A 21,518-nucleotide genomic window follows, 5' to 3' on the forward strand; every position below is an offset into this window, starting at 1 on the left:
TTGTTTGCAACTTTTTAATGATCACTTGTTTTCCCCCTGCATTATTAGTTACTACCAAGATATTAATTAGAGATTTGCTGTTAAGGTAATTCAAACCCAATGCCCTCAGTGATATGACAAGGTATTATCTCCAGTGTTTAAAATTATCACACTATTTTCCTCTGTTCTTTGTATTTTAATTTCCTGATGGAGTGAAAATTGTTTGATAAAAGCTACAATTTACCAAGCCCTGTCTGAAACACTGCGAATACTCTACGTGTACCATCTTGATCTTCATGGCACTGAGGTTAAGTACTGGGTTGGCAAAAAACCCATAAAAACCGGAACAAACTTTTTGGCCAACCCAGTAGTATCCCCTATTTCTTGTTGAATAAACAGAAAAAAAGTTCAGGAATTTGCTCAAAGTCCATAAACATCAGCAGTAATATTCAAAATTTATGCATGTGATTTAAGATTTATCTCCTTAGCCTGCACTCTTAAACACGGTTATATACTTGCCTCTATGTGTATAAGAGGGAAAAGCAGACAGAAGCTCCCAGGACAGATCGTTTCATCCAGGTTTATAGTTAAAAGCATTCAGTAGAGGTTGAGGAACCCACTTGAATAAATACAGGAAACTCAAAGGCTGACAACTGAAGAAACTGAAAAACTAAGAAGCAGTTCTCAGAACTCAAATGCAAAGGTCATATTCAGAGGTGCAGAAGGACTAAAGCAGCTTAATAAACATAACAAGGGCACAAGTACTCAACCAGAAAACCACCATCCCCCGTCCGTGAGCTGCCAAGCTGACACTACATTTAGATGAGTATTATTAAAAACACAGGGATATACATAGTGTTTAACAAAAACTGGCTCAATTTTCATGTGCATTTTCAAAGTGTGAAATTCACTGGAGTGACACACTGTGTTTCCCATTAGTCAGCTGTATCAAGTTTGTGAGTCTTCCTCCTCCAAAAAAGTTCAATAGATTTATGTTAAAGACAACATGTGTATTGAAAGTAGCAATTTTATTTGAGTTAAAATTATTTACAAAAACCCAAAGACATACTTCATGAAACTGGTACAAACTATTTTTTTCCTGCCGTTGGCTTTTGCTCCAAAGATCACAGCTGAGAAATACTGTATAAAATAAAAATAGGATTGGATTCAGAAAAGTACTCTACCTTCTAGTTTCCAATTGGTAGTATTTACAGAAATATTTACAATGGAAAAAAAGGTTACTTTAAAACTTTAGTTAATTTGCAAGTCAGCCTCAAGTACCCTAAAATGCAGAGTTCTCTGAGGGTTAAAAACACACAAATGCACTGCGTTTGGTGAGGTGATTTCTCCCCCACCACTCCCCACCAAAATCTGCATCTCTATCAGTGCTTGACAATTAGTTATTATTTAAAAAACAAAACAAAACAATAAACTGTTAAACACTGAGGTAAATCAATTCTCAAATGATTACCAGTGTAACAGAAAAATGTAGTTCGCCCTGATTGTTCTTATCCAAATGTCTTATAATATCCCTTACCATTCAGCCACAAGTCAGTTTTACTAAAAATCTCCTCCTTTTCCTAAATCCAATGATTAATAAATATCAGTGTATTTTAAAATAATTTAACTAATTCAATTTTATGGATATCATTTACCAATAAGCATTTAAAATAGTTTGCTAAGCTAGCTTGTATACTCAGGGCAAATACAACCTCAATCTTTTCTCAAGTTACACTGGCATACTATGCTCTTAAAAGGTGACGGGTGGGGGGCTCGGGGGGAGGAGGAAGAAGAAAACAATTTGACTGAAATCAGTTACTTCCTTATAGATTTCCCAACAATCTGCATTATCAAAAATAGGAAGACAATAAAAGGCAGCCACTGCATTAAAAACATTACAGCTGGCACTGATCCAAGAGCCCCGATTTGTCACTTTATACAAGGAAATAACAAAGTCTAAGTGGGTAAAAATTAGACTTTTAGCTATTTTCCCCAATACACACCAAACTAATATTTTTATGGCTTCAAGTTTTACAAATCCAATGAAGAAACATGATATAACTACCTGAAAGGTATTTTAAAGTATTAAATGAAAATCTCTGGAAAGCCTGTATTCAGGCCCAATCAGTAAAAGAAAAAATGTATAACCAGTGGTCTGAACAATAATTAATACAATAAAAATTTGCAATGTTGTAAAATTAAATATATAAAATATGTTACTGTGTGCTCCAAACCACACACTGTTCTATGAACTAAGAATCTGGATGAAGAAAAGGATCTTCTCTAAACCAACAATTTAAGGCTTTGCGTTTATGCATTTGATCCTGTCACTCCTATAGAAGAATATACATGGTATCTGGGAATGTGAATTCCACATTGGTGTTTTAGCTTCCTTATATTTACTGTATTGAACATTAGAAAATATATCTAGAGAGTTCTCCCTCAAAACTTAATCATGTTTCAAGAGTCTCCCCTAACTTTAAGGGTAAACTACCCTGGGTTTGTCTATTTTGCTTCATCCTTTAACAGGGCACATCATCTTATATTCCCTCAAACTGTTATTTGTTTTCTTGCATCTATAGCTATGACTTACTATGGTATGATAATGAGTATGGTCATGGTCTCAAAGGTGAAAAATACTTCAACAACCCAAACCAAATCAAGAATAAAAAAATATACTAATCCCTTGTGTCTTTGGATTCCATCTAATTTTAAATATAGACAGTAGTTCAGGGAACAACAACAAAAAAAATTCACAAAATTATTAAAAGCTTTATTTACGATTGGAATCATTCAACAAAAAAGCAAAAGCAAATGAGCCTGAAAAAGGAACTAAGCTGTTGTCTAGAATGTCCTCAGAACATTCAATACCTCAGTAGCTAAGCTGCCTTTGCACCTGGCTGGCATGACAACAGTGGCTCAACATACACAGCAGTTGCACTAACAGCAGCACAAGTTTTCCCCTTAAACTTGCCCAGAATAAAGCAAGAGAACAAGGGGAGAGTATCAATTCTGCCAAAGTGTGTTTAAATACTGCGTGGAACTGTTAACAGCCTGAACCTTTTCCCTCATTTTTGATAGTTGCAGATTGATGTAGTAACTGTCATTTAGCAAATGCAGAATGCATGACGAAGAAGAAATCAGGTGGCCTTAAAAATCCAAATATGAATGATACTGATGAATGTTCTTGGTTTATCTTCAAGGACTTCTTCCGTGACTTTTCTTTGTCTAAGTATAGCTCCAGCATTACCGAGCACCTGAAGCAAAGGTCAAGCAGCTAGCAGTGTTCCAAGTACTCAATCACTCTAGAGATGGACTTCTGGCCCGTGGTTCCAACAGCACACTGCAAAGGGGAGGGGTGGAGGTGGGGGCGAGTGGGGTGGGAGTGGAGAGGAAGCCACAGTTAATTTTCCAAAGCACTGAATCAGAGCTTAAACTATTTAGCTTTAGTAAACCAAACATTATGAATCAAAACAAGGTGAGATCAAACTATGGCTTTCATAATACACTATCAGTATATTTGGCCCTAATAATTCAGTTACCTTAAAGAAACCACACAATTATTAAAAGAAAATCATTTTTTTGCTTCTATTCATGATGGCCATAATACTTGTATTTCTACCATCATTTCTTAAAAAGTATTGATTTTTTTTTTTTTAATTACAGTATTGTTTAGGTTTTGGTTTTTTGGTTGCAAATCATGTGGGATCTTAGTTCCCTGACCAGGGATTGAACTTGCACACCCTACACTGAAGGTGCCGTCTTAACCACTGGACTGCCAGAGAAGTCCTGTATTTCTACTGTCATTAATGTATCATATGTAAAACCACAGAAGCTGCAATAGAAGTTACTTACGGTAAGATTCATGAAGCTCAGGAATTTTTTGAGCATCTCTGTCATTATTGAAAAGTCCCCTTCTGGCAGATACTCCCGCACAGTGGTCACATTGATCTAAGGAAACAAATCAAAGGAACACTGGTCAGGTGGCAGGAACATGAGTGTGAACCTTGTTCTGTGTAGTTGGTTTTGGCACACATCCTATTTCAAACTTCTACAAGGTCCTTAAACTCCTTGGTTAATATGCAATTTCCTTTTCCACACTCTAACTTTTGTGAGCCTGTGAGTCCATTCCCTACCCCACCCTATCCCATCCTCAGAAAGAAAGGAAAAAGATAAAGCTGCCAAAGACTACAAAGAAACATTTATGTGCATATTTACCTTTGTAAATGCACAGAAAAATACCTGAAATAACAATGCACTGTTGGGGGGTGGGAGTCGGGGGGGGGGGGGGGGGGGGCAGGACAGGCAGGGATAAGAAGAGCAAGGAAATGCAGACTGAGAATGTATGCAAAAAGCTGATTAGGAATATAAAGAAAAAGATCAAGGAAAATTCTTCAAGTAGGCTAGGAATTAACTGTATCTTTCCAAAGGAAATCTAGTATCATCTATGGAAAAAAAAATGTAGGCAATGTTAGGACAGAAGATTAGGATGTTTCCCTCCCCTATTAGCAAGAAGCAGCCAAACTGTATATGAAGCAGTTTATTGTAAGAAAAATACATGGCCTGCTTAAAATGTTTTATTTCATTATGTATTTAAAATGCTTTAAAGATTCATAAAGAATAAAAGGAAAAAGCTCTTCTTAGGAGGCTCACCTATAATAAAAAGCACATACAAGAAGAAAAAAAAAGATGGGAAGAGGGATGCTTTTGATTTCATATTTGTTGATGAAGACATGGAAGAGTACATATTACCCTCTTAGGAAATTTGCAACCAATCCCCTCTCTCCCACTTTTACAGCTACTCAGTAAAACCCTGCAGCTAAAATCCTGAGATATTTTACAATCTTTAATACTTGTATTTTAAAAATACACTGAGAATATATTGAAGAATATATCGCAAGGGCAACAGCTATGGTAACTAACTGCAGAGGTGAAGGAATGCTGGATTTAAAAACATTTTTAACCAACCGCAAGGAAAGGGACATGACCGCACAGTGGTGGGAAGAATAGGATGTTGACTATGAAGATGGCTCAATAGAAAAGTGTACTCCTCTCATTCAGAATAAATAATTAGATCCTAGGTTTCAAGTGAAAGCTTCTCAACAACCCAAATCAAATCCTTTTCTATCAACAAATTACTGAGTACAACACAATAAGTAGCCAAGGCATGGGAAGGAGAGTCAGAGCGTTTATTTTAAAACAGTGTGCAATAAATGGTAGTGTACAGGAGGTAAGAAAAGGTGTGAAACGGCATGGCCTATTTCAGAAATTTACAAACATAACCAAGGGGTATGACAGATTTTAATACTGGATCAACTATACTTCAATAAAACAAAATACTGGAGAAGCATTTAAGTTTGGAGTCTTATAGCAGTAAACAAAGCTATCATTTCCTAAATGATAGTCAAGAAAGACTGGCGAGAGTGAGACTGAAGAGAGTTAACATGATCAGATGTGCTCTTAAGGAAGTTAGCTATGGTGGTGGTATGCAGGATTTCAGGAATGGAGAGTCGAAAGCAGCAAGAACAGAAAGACCACAGAGAAGACTGACCATTAAAATGCACCAGATATATACTGGGTAATGGAAAATAACACCAGAGTCTCCTGGGCTTCCTAAGCATGCTGCACTTTACCTTAAAATAGCCCTTACTGCATATAACCACCTGCTTTCTTGTCTTTGCTCCACTTAAACACTGGGCAAACCAATTACTTTTACATTTTGTGGAATCAGCTAGCTTTTTAGGGTTAATCATAATGATCCCTAAGGTAAGAAAGACATCCTGGGCTCTATGAATTCACAATATTGTCTACAACCTAACCTCTCTTTAGACACGAGAGAGAAATAATTCACATCTGAAAAAAACTCAATTTTAAGATTCATTATTTAAGAACATAACTGAAACCAGGGTGTATGCAAAATATGTAAAAATATTTAAATAGCAAGCATACCCACTCTTTATTTGGGGTTGGGGGGGTGTGCTTTCCTCCTTCTTTTTGCTTGGTATGTGCCTTCCCATTTGCCCTTAAAATCTCTGAATTTTAAGGAAATAAGGACAAGGGCTGAGCTTGAAGAGAGTCCAGGAAAGGAAATAAAATTTGCAGGGCCTGTAGCACCATGAATAAGAACTCTGGTCTTGATCCTGAAAGCAGCTGTGCCAGTAAGGGCCAACAACGAAGTGGGCCAGTGTGCACTTAGCTCAGAGCCTTTCTACAATATGGAATATATGAACAAGAAAGATCCAGAAAAACACACTGGACTTAAGACAAATAAGGTACACAGGAAGAACAAAAAGGACAAGGCAGAAAACTCGATGGCAAAAATGAGGAAATGTGGGTGGGTTGGTAGAAGCCCTTCATATCATGATTATGTTCTTTTCTTCTAGCCCTCTAGTCTTAAGAAAAGAGAAACTAGCCATCCCACTATACAACAGATCTCCATTCTTTCTTGCAACCCATACACCCTTGTTTGTAAGGGAAAAAAACCCACCTCATATTAAAGGCTTCACCCATAGTATCTCAGGTGAAGGTGAAGTTGCTCAGTCGTGTCCGACTCTTTGCGACCCCATGGACTGTAGCCCACCAGGCTCCTCTGTCCATGGGATTCTCCAGGCAAGGATACTGGAGTGGGTTGCCATTTCCTTCTCCAGGGGATCTTCCCAACCCAGGGATCGAACCCGGGTCTCCTGCATTGCAGGCAGACGCTTTACCCTCTGAGCCACCAGGGATAGCCATGATTTTTCATAGTTAAATCATGATCTAAATCTCACATAGTAATCCCATTTTCCCGGCCAATGAGTAGATCAAACAAAAGCATGTGAGCCAATGTTGGCCAAGGTAAAGGAAGTCTACTTTTTGCGTTGGGTGTGGAAAAGTCCTAGGGAAAAGAAAAAGAAACCATTGCTCTTTTAACAAAGAGAAACAAAGAGGCCACATTCTTCTGCTGGGCATTATTTAACTAAGTGAGACACATAGTCAGCACAGGTGCATGAAGAAAGCTAGCAAGAGACAACACACAGAGGACAGCAGAGTTTAAAAGTAGAAATTACGAGTCCTTGATATCACTGAGGCTAAACTTTTCCACCTTAAGCCAGCTGAGCACAGGTCTTACATGATGCTCTTTTGCTTCAACCAAAGACATGTGAATTGATTCCTCTATCTATCAATCTGAAACTTTCTCATCAAAACCAATATACTCTTACTTTGAAATGTACCTTTCTAAAGTTCACCAAATATTTAAAAGTTTTTAACAGGAAGGAAAAATAAAGTAACAAGATAATTAAGTAACGATGTGAAGTGGCTGCAATGAAATTCTTTTAGGATAACATAAAACAACAAACACAGAACTCTTACTTACTGGACTCTCCTGGCAGAGACACCCAAGAAGCAGTGCTGTGTATGAGGCCACAATGCAATCCTCCATGTGCTTGCCAGCATGCTGAAGGGCTGGAAGTATTAAACAGATAACTAATAGTGTGCATGTGCATATATAGAAACCAAAAACCACAACAAACAAAGGCACCTAGGGAACCAGCAACTGTGCCATCTTTCCTTCAAAACTGCTAAACACTGATAATGGTGCTAGGAAGATGTAATACCCACACAAATTAACCAAATTAAAAAAAAAAAAGACAATCCACAAATGGTAGAGGGACCTTAATATAAAAGCTAAAACCATAAAACCCTTAGAAGAAAACACAGGACTAAATATTTGTGACCTTGGGTTAGGACATGGTTTCTTAGATACAACACTAGGACCACAAAAGACAATATAAAAAATACGTAAGTTAGGCTTTATCAAATTTAAAGCTTCACCATCAAGAAGACAACTCATAGAATTTATCTCCAAACCAGGTACTTGTTAAGAATCGAGGCTCTAAAAATTCTTACTCAATAACAACAAAAGACAACCCAATTTAAAATGTGGGCAAAATATCAAAACTGTAAAAACCCTTAGGTGTCATATTATTTGGCTGCTTCTCTTTACAGATGAGTAAAGAAAGGCCCAGGGAGGAAAAGCAGATCTTTCCAACAATGCACATATACCATTCTCACTGCTAGGAGTAGAACTGCTATGAAATAGCAAAGCTTGTGTGCACTGAACTAGAGAGGCCATAAAATAGCAAGATTATGACAACATGAATTAAAAAAATGTTTCACAGGGGGGAAAAAAACCACATCTTTTAAAAAATAAACCAGTCAAATTAAATATACCTTTATTGAGGTCAAGTTCTTCATCGTCCTCCTCCTTCTTATTTTTCTCTTCTGCACCATCAGCCTTCTCAGTTGACACCCACTGTATCTCCCCACTCGTCTCCTGCCACTCCCCACTCTTGTCATGCTGAGTGGTGGGAGCATCTTTGATCAGTTCATCTGTTTTACTTTCTGCCAACTGTGCTGCTCGCTCTCGCTCAAGGAACAGCTGATAAACATTTTTGAAGATCATTAAAAAGGGATCACCTACCAACATCAATGTACCCAAATATAAGGCTCTATTTGCTTTTAAACATCACTACCCCTAAGAAGCATACTGTTTGGTAAAAAGGCTAAGTATCATAAAAGCCCTAGCTCTACATCCAACTGAAAGACAAAAATAAAACTATAAATGCTGCTGGGATTCAATTAAGTAAATTATCTACCAATGATGTATGCATTCTATTTTTAAGAATGAAAATCTCAACACTTTCCTTTAATTTGGATAATAACAGGCAGGAAGTTCAAGCAAAAAAATACAAATTAAAAGTTAAAACATTAAAAATTCTTTAAATCCAAGCAGCCTGGATAAATTAACTGGAAGGAAGAGAGGACACTGAATAAAGTTTCATAATATTGGGGGGGGGAAATGGCTTCTTTAAAAGAAATTTAAAGAAAGAAAAACCAAAGAAAGTAGAAAACAAGTTCTCAGAGAAAGACTGAGAACTAAATCTCAACTGCTATATTAACAATAATAGTGCTTGCTTCAGCAACACATATAATAGAGAATATTAGCATGGTCCCTGCGCAAAGATGAAACCAAATTCATGAAGTGTTCGTATTTTTTTTTACAACCAGAGATTATCACACTAAATGAAGTCAGTCACAAAGAGAAAGACAAACACCATAAGATGTCATTTATATGTGAAATCTAAAACATGACACAGATGAACCTACCTACAAAGCATAAACAGACTCGCGGATACAACAGACTAGCTGCCCACAGGGAGGGGGACGGGAGAGGGGAGGACTAGGAGTTTGGGGTTAACACATGCCAACTATTACATCAGAATGGATGGACACAAGGTCCTACTCCATAGCACAGGGAACTATATTGACTGATGGGATAAGCCATAAGGGAAAAGAATATGAAAAAGAATGCATATGTAACTGAGTCACTTTGCTGTGCAGCAGAAATTAACACTGTAAATCAACTACACTTCAATAAAAAAAAAAATCCAAGTACAATTGTCAATGGAAGTATACACCAAAAAAGTCTAAAAAGGGAACATACTAAAAAAACTCTTGCCTTCACTTATTTCCCTGTGCTGGCACAATGTTGAATGTACAGAAAGCATTTCATATATTTGCTAATATGATCTGGAGAAACCCTAAATTACTGATGACAGCTACCAGAAAACTAAATGCCAAGTAGATCTCAAAAACTTGCTGAAATATACAGAAGAATGGTATGTAACCTTTAATACCCTTAAGAAAGTAAAATGTAACTTGTATATAAAGCAGTATTTCTTAAAATTAGGTTCAAGGGGAACCCAAGATCCTTTCAGGGAGTACGTGACGTCAAAACTGCATTCATAAGAATATTAAAAGGTCAACTGACTTCTTTCATTCTTTCATGACTGTATGGTGGAGTTTTCCTGAATCTACACGCTATGTAATTATGCTATTGTTTCAATGGCTAATAGAATGTGTGCCTATATTTTATAGTTTTTTCAGTTTTGACTTCTAATTTAGTAAATACCAACAGATAAAGCACACGTAAACAAAGCTCTTTGGAGTCCCCATAACTGTTAAGAGTATAAAGAAGTCTTGAGATCAAAATGTTTGAAAAGAGAATGACAGGCATCTAGTTGCAGATTATTTCCTGAAAACACAGTTCAAGCACTTCTAGTTTCAAAAAGACCAAAAGGATTAATGGTTAGCAAAGACATCAGAAAAAAATGAAAAGGATGGTTCATTATTACTGTCACTTAAGGAAATGACAAAAGTAGCTTGCGAAAAGATAAAAACTGTAATGCCAGCATTGTCAAAAAAACCCCAAAACCTCACATATAGCTGTGGGAGGAAGTATAAATGAGAGGAAAGGGAGTGTTTGGGGTGGGGTGAGTTGGGGACATCAGTTTTAACATATTAGTACATATTCTAACAATTTCTAAGTTAGGAAATTACTCCAAAGACATACATACTTTGAAAAGTATGTCCCAGTATTCAAATGCACACAGTCCTGGGCACAGATCAGACCAGTAAATGCTCGAAGACTTGAGCCAGATGGGCTAGAAGTTAATTCCTAATTTGTTGTTAATAATCTATCTTTGATTCATAAACAAATGGGCCTTATTTCTGCTTTTTGCTAACAGTATCTAATGAGTGACTGTCATAGCTGAAAACAGCAGAGTAAATGAAGTAATGGTACACATTCTAACCTCTCACTCAACTGGTAAAAATATCAGAGATAGAGGAGGCTGAAGGGAGAGAGAAGACGCAAGTGATCAAGAATTTGGACAGATGCAACAAACAAAGGGTCATGGTTTTAAGTTGTTGCTTACCTGCACTAAAGCCTGAACTGCATGAACTTGTCCAGCTATCCTTAAACTATCATCTCCTTCTCCACTACAGAAGGAAGAATCAAAAGAACATGATGTTTCCATGTTGACAAGACAGTGCCGATTTCGAGCACTATATTCCACTAGATTTATCAGTAGACCTAAACCCTACAAAAATGAAAACATGCATGTTACCACAGGTGAGGATTAAAAGCAAATGAACACAATATACGTCTCTCACAGCCAGCCAGAAAGCTAGCCAGTGCTCTACCATCTACATGGTTAAAAACCAGTATATAAAATGATGATCTTCCCAAACAAAGATGTTGTTTGCATCATCTTACTAGATCAAGTACACATTTATGAAACAAGTCCCTCAAACTCACCAGCACTCGAATATCAAATCTCTGCTCCTGAGGTAGGTACTTTGGAACCTGAAGCACACAATTCATGGCTGTGCCAATCAAGCCATCCTGCTCTCCTGTTTTGGTGCTGCCCCATTCTGAAGTGGGGAATGGGGAAAGGATGAAATTATGGCAAACTATTAACACAGATATTAAAGGTTAAAAACATATAGCTTAAAAAATAGTTATTTCTTTATTAAAATATATTGTTGACTGTAATATTTCTAAGCCACAAAGCAGGTTCTAAAAATAACAGCTCTTAAAAGCAGTTAAATCTATACATGAATAAGTGAGTTACATGACAGCAATTTAAAAACCATTACATTGAGAGAAGAAACAAGGCAATTAACTTATTTTTACATGTAATATTGTATAATCTATCAATGAGAAGATATGCAGGAAATACGACTTACCATTATCATTAGTTAAGTTGAGCAGCACCCCAATGATGGCCCTCATGCAGTCCTCCACTGCTTTGCCCACGTGGTTAGTTACATTCTGCTGAGGCAGAGGCTTACTGTCAGGTAAGCATATACTGTTCTCAGCACGGTTATACTGCTTAATCAGCTCTTCACAATGTTGTAATGCCCTTAAGAGAAGACAAAATACAGACTATTATGCTCAACAAAAATAGTTATATTAAGAACTACTGACTTGGACCTTAATGCTTTATTTATTTTTTTTCCTTAATGCTTTAAATCTGTCATAAAGGCTGCCAAATTAATCTTTTTCTACTCCAGATGTTATGTGAACTATTTAATCATGTATCAAACATGTCTGATATCAAACTAGGTGCTAAATTTTATTTTGGGAAAATTATAATATAAATTTTTCTAAGCAAAGTGAAAATTATAAACGATGCAAAAGTTTATACTACCAACAGCTGTCCCCAATTTTCACAATCTCTCCAACATAACAAACCTACTACCCCACCTCACCCAAGGTAAAACCCATTAAAAGCCAACACTGAACACTTCTGAATTTCATTTAGATGTTTGTCCTTTAGAATGTAAACTCTCAGCAGGCAGAGAATATTACTTATATTAATATTGCATAATAACCTTGTATAAACAGATACTAAATACTTCATGAACATTTTTAAAAACATGAGGTCATTTAACTGACATGTTTGTCTCCTGGCAGTCATGCAAGGGTATCAGCTACATCTAAGGATTCACAAGATACTACCCAAAGTAACAACGAAATGTAATCTTTAAGTGGTTCTAGTATTTCTGAGACTCTGTTTAAATCACTGAGTCCATTAACTTAATATCTACGAGATAATGATGAAATCCACGAACTGTGAGTTGATTCTTCATGTATTATATACCATGCAAAACCCTTAAAACTACTATGTCTAATTCCCCTCTAGCTGCTTCTTAAAAAACACTCTCTAATTAGGAAGGTATTCATGTCTAACTTAAAACAATGTGTTCAGATGTTTGGGGATGTTCGCCAAGATTACCATGCTGTTACTGTTAACTGCCTAAGTAGCACTGAAATAAATCTGTTGGGAGGTGAGAAGAGACAGTAATTGTTTAATTATTCAATATACTATCCTTGCATTTATCTGCGTTCTACTGAAAGCTTCAGAAAGTCTGAGGAGTGGTCTTTTACAAACATCCAATTCTAATGTCTACTGACACAAGTTCCTAACTACAAAGGTTCCTAACGTTGTTTTAGAAGGCATGTGTCAGGAGTCATTAAGTATATAGGAGACATCTTAAAAATAAGATACAAATTTAACTTGCACAAATACTCTTTGGTGAGACAGTAAAACAGTAACAGAACAACTAGAACACATACCTTAAGGGTATTAAGTATGACACAGAATTCACAAATACAGGATGGAGGAAAAACCTACAGACTAAAAATAAGAATACTGGGAACTAGAGACTATTAGAAATTTGGGATTATGGGAAAACTGAATACTGACTGGACTTATAATATTAAGCAATTACTAATTTTTAAGAGATGAAAATGCTATTATGGTTATATTTTTTAAAGAGTCTTCTTTTACAGATTATATACTCAAGTATTTATGGATGAAACTATATGAAATCTGTAATCTGCTCCAAAATAACACAGAGGGCGGAATGGATAAGGTTATATATACATGGTAACATGACTGGCCAATGTTTGATGATCACATTCAAGCTGCATGTACATTGGGGCTTATCATATTATTGTCTACTCTTATCTCTGTTTGAAATTCTCCAAAACAAGAAGTTAAAAAACAGATAAACTTGAGTCGGGCTGTAGTGGGCCTTTGATACTAAGGACTTTAGACATACATCCAAAGACAAGAAATCACACAGATTTGGGAGTTTGGGATTATTTTTACATAACAAAAATCTGAGGAAGGTTAACCCACTGTGGTGTAACATTAGACAGGCTAGAGGCCAGAGTACCAGGGCAGAGATAGCAACAACTAAACAGACTTATTAGTAAGAAGCTGCTGTTAATAAGCTAGTACCAAGACTGGAGACATACTTGGAAACTTTATACACACTGAGGTGATATCATTAGCCCAGTGTCAAGAAAGCTGGCAGAGTGTGAAATGAAGGAAGCTACATATAGATCTGGGAAAACAGATATAAACAGACAGCAGAAAGCAGCTAGTAAAATTCATTTACAATAAAAATAAGGACTAATGCTTACTACTATATGCCAAGCATTGTTTTAGGCTTTACGTATGTATATTAAGTCCTTATATATAGTACATAATCTATATTATATACAATATACAAACGATATTTTAAAATCTTTTTTAGAATTAAAGTATTATTTAAAATATGTATCATATATAACTTAAAATATATTAACATATATACTAATTCTTTTACTGCAACAACCTTGGGTAGGTAGACACAATTATTACCCCCCTTCTCTAAGAACCTGTAAGTTCAGAGCTATTATAGGGCTGATGTTCTCAAGATCCAAACTCAAGTCATTCTGGCTTCAGAATCTGTACTCCTAACTTTTGTACCTTATTGCACTGCTTTTTGTTCACAAAACTTGACAGACAGAAGTACTTTATGGAGAAAGCTGACAATGGCACTTCCTTTAGAGTCAATCCAAATGCTTTAAATAAACAGCATGACATTTCAGAAAAACTTACTTAGCTGACGAAACAATGAGTTGTGAATCTTTATAGGCAATCAAGTAGCTTTGATTCTCTGGATTATGCACTGTTACCTAAAAGGGAAAATTTTGAAATTTTGTTCACACACAACACAAAGCACTCTAAAAGACATAAAGATGAGGAAGAATTAGTCCTTGTCGTCTAAAGGGAGTAACAACCCACATGTTCTAAATTTAAAATAACAGAGCTACTGCTTTATTACAAAATCAAAACACGACTGTTATAACTGCTTCCTCACCATTAATATATTCTGTACTATACATTCATTGTAATAAACTACCAAGCACTTTAAATGTCAGAAAAGTGCTGTCACTGACTTAATAAACTAATATTTTAAAGTTCTTAAGTAGATTCATTTAGACTTTAAAAAATTAGATGTTTATTTAATGTACTTGACACTCCAGAAGAAAAAAGGAACAATGTGAATTTCATCTGTGCCAAGAACTTTTCATTCACACTAGATTATTTTCCCATAGATGTTTCATGAAGTACTCAGCTAATCCAATCTGGTCAACATAGTCTATGCAACCTGAAATTCACTGGCAGCATAAATTCTAATCTACATTGAACTAAGTCATTCATAAAAGTCAAAAAACAGACAGACTGCATTACAATCTGAATTTGGATTAACAAAAGTGAAACTCTAGAGATATATAAATTATGACAGTCTCACACACAGAGCACATTTAAGATTAGATCATTTTCTTCAAATAGCTGTCCATACTTACGCTTTCTAAAACTCGTAAACATCTCTCTGCTCCCCATAATGAGGCTACTAATTTCTCTTCATCCTCATCTTTACTTAAATGATCCACACATTCTTTCACTAGGAGAAAGGAAATGGACATAGATAAACATATCTCATCACTTCAATACTTACCCCCTTTACTAACATTAAAAGTCATCTGTATACATGCTATCAATGTGTTGGAACCTCTCTGAACACTTATTCTAAGTTTTATACAGTGAGATGCTGAAATGTATGAGACTCTAATTTATAAGAATTAACTTTCCAATATCAAACTATTAATGGCCTTTTCTTTAAAAGTTAAAAGATTTTGAAGATGCTACTAAAAGGAAGACATCTTTTCAAACTGATGCAATTATTCTTTGAAATATATGAACAGAATATTCAGGTTTTAAATAAAAAAATGTTGTATGTGTAATATATCATACCTTTATCTACAATATGATCCAGACCACCCAAAAGCCGTAGTTCTTCTTTAAACCAGTCTCCTGCTCGTTTAGAAGTAAGGGACAGTAAAGTCTCCATAGCTAAATGCCCAGTCTGAAAATCAGAAGCACCATTAATGAATATTGACTCTAAGTAGTAATTCCGAGGCAATACTTCTAGAGATTGCTTTTTTAAAAAAGGAAATTGCATGCTACCAGCCCACAGTATTTTTTTAATATAGTAAATGCTTTTTAAAAGTAAAACTAAAAAAAAAAAAAAAAAAGTAAAACTAGTTTAAAACTGGTATCAGAACAGTCTTAAGCTAAAGAAGTGTTTTTATCCATTGGCTTGTTTTCAGAGAAAATCCATTATTTAGTCTATCACTTGCTAGTTCGATAAAATGTATACTGGTACCATCATATAGGCTCAAGGGCGAATCAAAGGGTATATTTAACTGTAGATCAATACACTGGATTAATTTACCACAAAGGTTGTAAGAAGAAATACTCCAGAAACAAGGTGTGGGTGTGTCAAAATTTTTATCTGTTGGTAAAAACTGGTATCTTAATGCTTTGCTTTATGTTTTCTAACTATAGCAAATGAGCTTATTTTCACATATTTATCAGTTACCTGTAATTCTTTTAGTGTAAGTCCCCTGTCAAATATTCTTCCCTTTATACTCATGTAAAGTAGCTTGTCTTTTACTTACTGTTCTATATATTTTCTTATCTATTCCGAACAAAATTACTTTTTTTTTTTTTTTTTAGGGTTTCATATTCACCAATTTCAAACTTTATACTACAGAGTTAGCAGCTTGGATACTTTGGCCTCTATGACAAAATTATATATAAACAATGATTTAGGACTACTACTGGAGGAAGCAAAGAACACTCAGAGCCATATTTATAAACCAGGCTAGGTTTTTTCCCATCCCTTCATTTGCCTTCAATTATTAATTTTACTTTTTAATTCAATTTCTTTTAAAAGGGCAACTTGGTTCCTGTGACAATAAAGGAACTTTAATATAACAAAAGAAATGCTTTAATGTAACAAAGCTGAAAAGACCTGGTTATCTTCACAAAGCTTACTGCTTTGAAAGATGCAAGTTTACACTAAGTCTTGCGGGCCCATTTTGAACTGAATATAAATTAGATATTTAGAAATGCAAAAAAACAGATCTTATCAGCAAAAAATCTTAATATTACTTATTTAGAAGAGATTTTATTTTATACCTTACAGATTTTATTCTGTACTTTAAAAGAACAAGGTTGATGTCCAAGGTGACAAATACAGATCTAGAATTCAACACCACAAAACTAGATATAATTTTGCTCAATTCTCATTCTAAGTCCTTGAAAGAGTAATGTAATAAGATCAGTTTGGGCAGGGTTAGCTCATGAGTCACAGCAGTGAAAATGAAGACTAATGAGGCTTTCTTTGCTTAAGAAGAAAAGGGCATAGTAATTTGATATTAATACAACAAACATTCGTAAGATCTGATGCAAAAAAGCAACTTTATTGTTTGTTTCTATAGGCATTAAAAAGGACTGTTTGGTATTTTAGGCTATATTCAGTATATAATATGCTACTATTTTAAAATAGCCTACAATTCAAACATTTTATTTGAAACTGGAATAGTTGTCAAAGAGTTAAAAACACAACCAAATCACTAATCAGAATACTATTCAGCAATTGTGAGCTCTGTTATTTGAATTATATTTTAATATTATAATATTAATATTTAAAAATATCTTTCCATGGTACATCAGGAATAGCAACATATGTCAAGGAACAGGTTGAGTAATGAATAAAACAATGTGTAGGAGACAGTCACTGTACAAAACAATGTCTATTGTTAAAATTTAAAACGAACACAATACCCAAGATTAGCTGAAGGGTGGGGGGCGGGGGGCACACCGCATCCTAATATTAGCAACTGTGTGTTCTCGTTTTAATCATGTGAGTTAACTACTTAACACAGCACAGTTATTATACTGGTATTTCCCATCCTAGTAAATTCAATAAATGATGGGAAAAAATTCAACACGCAAGTTTATCATCTTTATTTAAGAGCAAATGCCTGGAAAGAATCTAAATGTTGGGAGAGAAAATTATAATGATGATAGTAACAATAATTTTTAAAAGCTGTATTTATTCAATTATGCAGCAAATAAAAATTATAGGCTCAAACATTCCTTTATAGCATTAAAAAACAGTATATGTTCTAAAAATGTTAACATTAAAAGTATGAATGTATTTTAAAATTAGGATACAAATAGTTTGGTGAGGTAGAATGATTGTTTATCCACACTTGAGCATAATAGCTATTTTCTAATCTTAGTAAGTGAAAGTACTAAATACATGTCAATTTTGTATCCTGTCTTTTAATGTTAACTTGCTTTCCCCCTCAACTCCCACTCTACCTGAATCTATTCCCTACTCTACCTTAACTAAGAAGAGCAATAATCATAAGTCATTATATGGCTAGCACAAAGCATTCTGTAATTTTTGAAAGCAAATATTGCAGTCTTCAGTTTAGTGGACAGTAGAAAAACCAATAATTATACAATGTTGGAACTGTCTGAAAGTCAAGTATATATAAATAAATCATCTTATTTTTTCAAAATGACAAGGCCAGTTATCTTCCACTGGCCTACTAATCTTTGGGGATATTCTTGATTCTACGAGTTTTTAAAAAAGCCAGAGGAAAGTAAAACTAAAATCAACCAAAAGCAACATAATCATCTTAAACTTGGGGAGTTGTACTGAGCATAAGCATAGCCATGGCCATGACCCTGTGTATGAGGGACATTGCTCTACGGAGGGGTTCATGCCTAGGAATCCCCCTTTTGAGTCTTGGTCCCTTGCAGCAGTTAATCAGACATCTTGAGATACTCTGAAATAAATGAATGCTCACTGAATATGGCTCTTTCTTAAGATCCTTTAAATCTTTATTCCTAAAACCCATATAGTGTTAAGAATTCAAGTTCCTAGTAGCCTAAATGTAGTTCCTACATTTTAAAAAAACTGACATTTTCATTTTACAACCAAAGGAAGGAACTCACCGTTATATTTTCTAGATCAAGGTGCTTATTGTGTACAGTTTCACAGAGCCTTCGAATTTTTTCTTTGATTTTGTTCATGTCTTTTTCATTCAGCAGCTTAGCTGAAGAAGCATCTTGTTCCAGTTCTAGGAGTCGAATCATCAGATCTAGGCTAGCTCTATCAAGATCCATGTTTAAACGATCTCTACTCAGAATGTACATGAGGGCAGCTGTACAAAGGGACAGATTCTTCAACAGACCCAAAAAGGGGAAAAAAAGTTAATGTAAGCAATTAGTGACAATTTCAGGCAACAAAAGACTATTTTGACATTTGTTTACATTTAGAAACCTTGAAAATGTTTTATTCAGTGAAAATCTCCCTCTTAAAATATTCTAGGGAAATGTGATTTCAATAAATACATAAAGTACCACAGCTTAAAATTTTCCTTTCTACAGACTTTCTCTATACAAATGTCTCAGAAGTGTTTAAGTGGAATTATATTTTTTCTGGCCATTCTGTGCTAAATGAAGAGTTTACAAGACCTTTTTTTCAGCTATATAATCCTACTTTATACTTCACTCTTTGCTCTTTATAATATAGTGAAGTCAAATTTCCATTTAAAATCAATAATGTAAATGTATTTAAAAAAATAAACACAGCTGAGTTTGTGTTAATACATAAACTCAGGATGCTCGAAGAAACATATCAGACTCATTTCTTTAAAATAAACCTATCAGGTCTGGTTGAACCAAGTAGTTTTTTTAAAAAATCATTAATATCATGTGCTCTCAAAATCATTCAGATCAGGTAGTTAGCACATTCAGCTTATAAACTCTACATGTACTGAAGGTGATATAGATAAGCATTAACAGAACAAAGAGGTCTATGTTAGAATATTCCCAACATTTGGGATATTCTGTACTTAAACATTTTTTCTATATATCTAATTGAAGTGTACTTGATCTTACATGAATTTCAATGCACAGAAACACAATTAACTATCTAAAATTTAAACTTTAAATCTCTAAAATTCAAACTAGGTTTCTAATTAACTGCTTACAGAGCAAAATATGTTTGGAAATAAGGCTTTAGAGATCCACTGCTGCTAAGAATATATATTAATGCTTTGGTCCTCTCATAACTTCGTAAGAAAGCACATTAATTCTTATTTCTCTTCTTCCTCATTGTTTTGAACCTGCTACAACTTGGTAACTGACTTATCTTCATTTGGGCTTAAGTGTATTGCTTTCAGTTTCAGAAGACTCAGTATTAGATTCTGTTACCTAATCTAGACTTCGAATATAATTTTCCTGAATAAAAATATAATAAAGCCATTTCAAATTACCACCACTTATGATTAGTAATGATTTTTTTCTAACTTTGAAAATGTTAAACCTAACTTTTATATGTAAATATGCTCTATTTTTTAAGAGAAAGTGTCAAGTCATAATAAAGATGAAGATGTGATTCCTCTTCACAATGGGATTCAACATCCAAGCAAACTATTTAAAATGTTAATATCTAAAGTTTTTATCCATGCTATTAATATCACAAAGTAGTAAAAGTTGTCCCCCCTCCTCCCCAAGTACTTTCTGATTCAAGGTAATCAATGCTTACAGAACTAAGTATTCAGTATGGTAGGTATGTCATGTCAGACAATGGTTAACAGTATAAACTGACAAGGAGGGAAAAAATGTTGAGCAAATAGTCTGAAATGATTTATTAAGCAAAAAATCCTGGCATTAAGTTTTTCTAAATATTTAGCAAATATGGGGCTTCACTGGTGGAGGTGAAGAATCTGCCTAGCCAATGCAGGAGATACAGGTTCAATTCCTGCGTGGGGAAGATCGCCTGGAGAAGGAAATGGCAATCCAGTATTTTTGCCTGGGAAATCCTATGGACAGAAGGCTGGCAGGCTACAGTCCTTGGGGTTGCAAAGAGTTGGGACACAACTTAGCTACTAAACAACAAAAACAAATTTAGTAAATATAAACTAGAATTCTAAAATAATGCTTCTCAACCCCAGAAACTTAAATACCTGATGATGCTGGGAATCATCCAAGGTTTTAAAGACCATTGCTACCATTCCATGTGCTCTCAGGTGCATTCGAAAACTGGGCATGGCACATTTAGTAGCCAAGCTAATAACACTGGAAGAAAAGAGACTAGGTGAAGGGGACTGAAAATAGCTAGTGTGTTTTGTTTTAATTTGCATAATACCTAAATAAACAACGGAATGCTCGGGGGTTGGGGGTTTATGTGTGTCAAAGCATTGCCCATGCAGATCACATGGGCAAACCAAATTTATTAAATACTCACTGATGCACAGTATGTGATTAGGTACGCTATATTAAAAAAACACATAATACACGACTGTCTTCAGTGTATCCTTTATATTACTGCTACCATTAAACGCAAAAACATCTTAGGTATCTTCCATGTTTCTGATCCATAAAAAGTATAAATATATAATTGGACATATTCCAAATGACTGGATAATTCACTCAAACCAAGATTTTCAAACCATTATAGTATGCCAAAGATGATCCAAATCAAAACATGCTTAAATCATTTATCACTTGCTTATATAAAATCTGGCGCTAAAAAAGAAAAGATTCTTTGGCATAACACTTTCAAACATCTGGAAACTGAAGCCTATGCTATGCTAAAATGCTGTACCATCCAACTTTCTTTAGTCCATGTAGGATCAAGTCCCTTAAAAGAAATCAATCACATTTTAACATCACTGGCTATAACCTACACCTATGATAACAAAAATTGCAAATGTTTGGCTCCACTGAGCTAAAAAATTTTAATGCGGAGCATGCATACAATTTTCAAATATAAAAATAAGATCTTACCTAAGGCAACGTGTGTTTAGAGGCTGTGTGCTCTTTAAGCCACTTAACAAGTACTCAATGTCATCAGTGAACTCTTGGTTTTCACCAAATTCCACCACATCATTGAAGTGCTTCACGTGCTGAACAACAGTATACAACTGCCAAGAAAAAATAAGT

At 35.0% G+C, this 21,518-nt stretch overlaps 1 protein-coding gene and 1 pseudogene across 5 annotated transcripts in view; one reads left to right on the top strand and one right to left on the bottom strand.

The window, feature by feature from the left end:
- Window positions 1–988: 988 nt before the first annotated feature.
- Window positions 989–21,518, bottom strand: part of WAPL (WAPL cohesin release factor) — a 77,435-nt gene continuing 56,905 nt past the window's right edge. For 4 of the 5 annotated variants that reach the window (XM_024986914.2, XM_005226524.5, XM_002698897.7 and 1 more), the window contains 13 exons: window positions 21,363–21,499; window positions 20,540–20,651; window positions 18,522–18,749; window positions 15,459–15,570; window positions 15,011–15,108; window positions 14,259–14,335; window positions 11,551–11,726; window positions 11,120–11,235; window positions 10,737–10,901; window positions 8,191–8,398; window positions 7,334–7,422; window positions 3,835–3,930; window positions 989–3,322 (listed from right to left, as the gene is read on the bottom strand). In XM_024986914.2, the coding sequence (XP_024842682.1) occupies window positions 3,257–3,322; window positions 3,835–3,930; window positions 7,334–7,422; window positions 8,191–8,398; window positions 10,737–10,901; window positions 11,120–11,235; window positions 11,551–11,726; window positions 14,259–14,335; window positions 15,011–15,108; window positions 15,459–15,570; window positions 18,522–18,749; window positions 20,540–20,651; window positions 21,363–21,499 (1,680 nt within the window). In that variant the 3' untranslated portion in view covers window positions 989–3,256. The remainder of the gene's footprint in view (window positions 3,323–3,834; window positions 3,931–7,333; window positions 7,423–8,190; window positions 8,399–10,736; window positions 10,902–11,119; window positions 11,236–11,550; window positions 11,727–14,258; window positions 14,336–15,010; window positions 15,109–15,458; window positions 15,571–18,521; window positions 18,750–20,539; window positions 20,652–21,362; window positions 21,500–21,518) is intronic. The other variant, XM_059882693.1, reaches the window with a different exon arrangement.
- On the top strand, window positions 8,927–9,016 carry LOC112444795 (uncharacterized; annotated as a pseudogene).

Source organism: Bos taurus, chromosome 28, assembly GCF_002263795.3.
Source record: "Bos taurus isolate L1 Dominette 01449 registration number 42190680 breed Hereford chromosome 28, ARS-UCD2.0, whole genome shotgun sequence".
Classification (NCBI taxonomy): Eukaryota; Metazoa; Chordata; class Mammalia; order Artiodactyla; family Bovidae; genus Bos; species Bos taurus.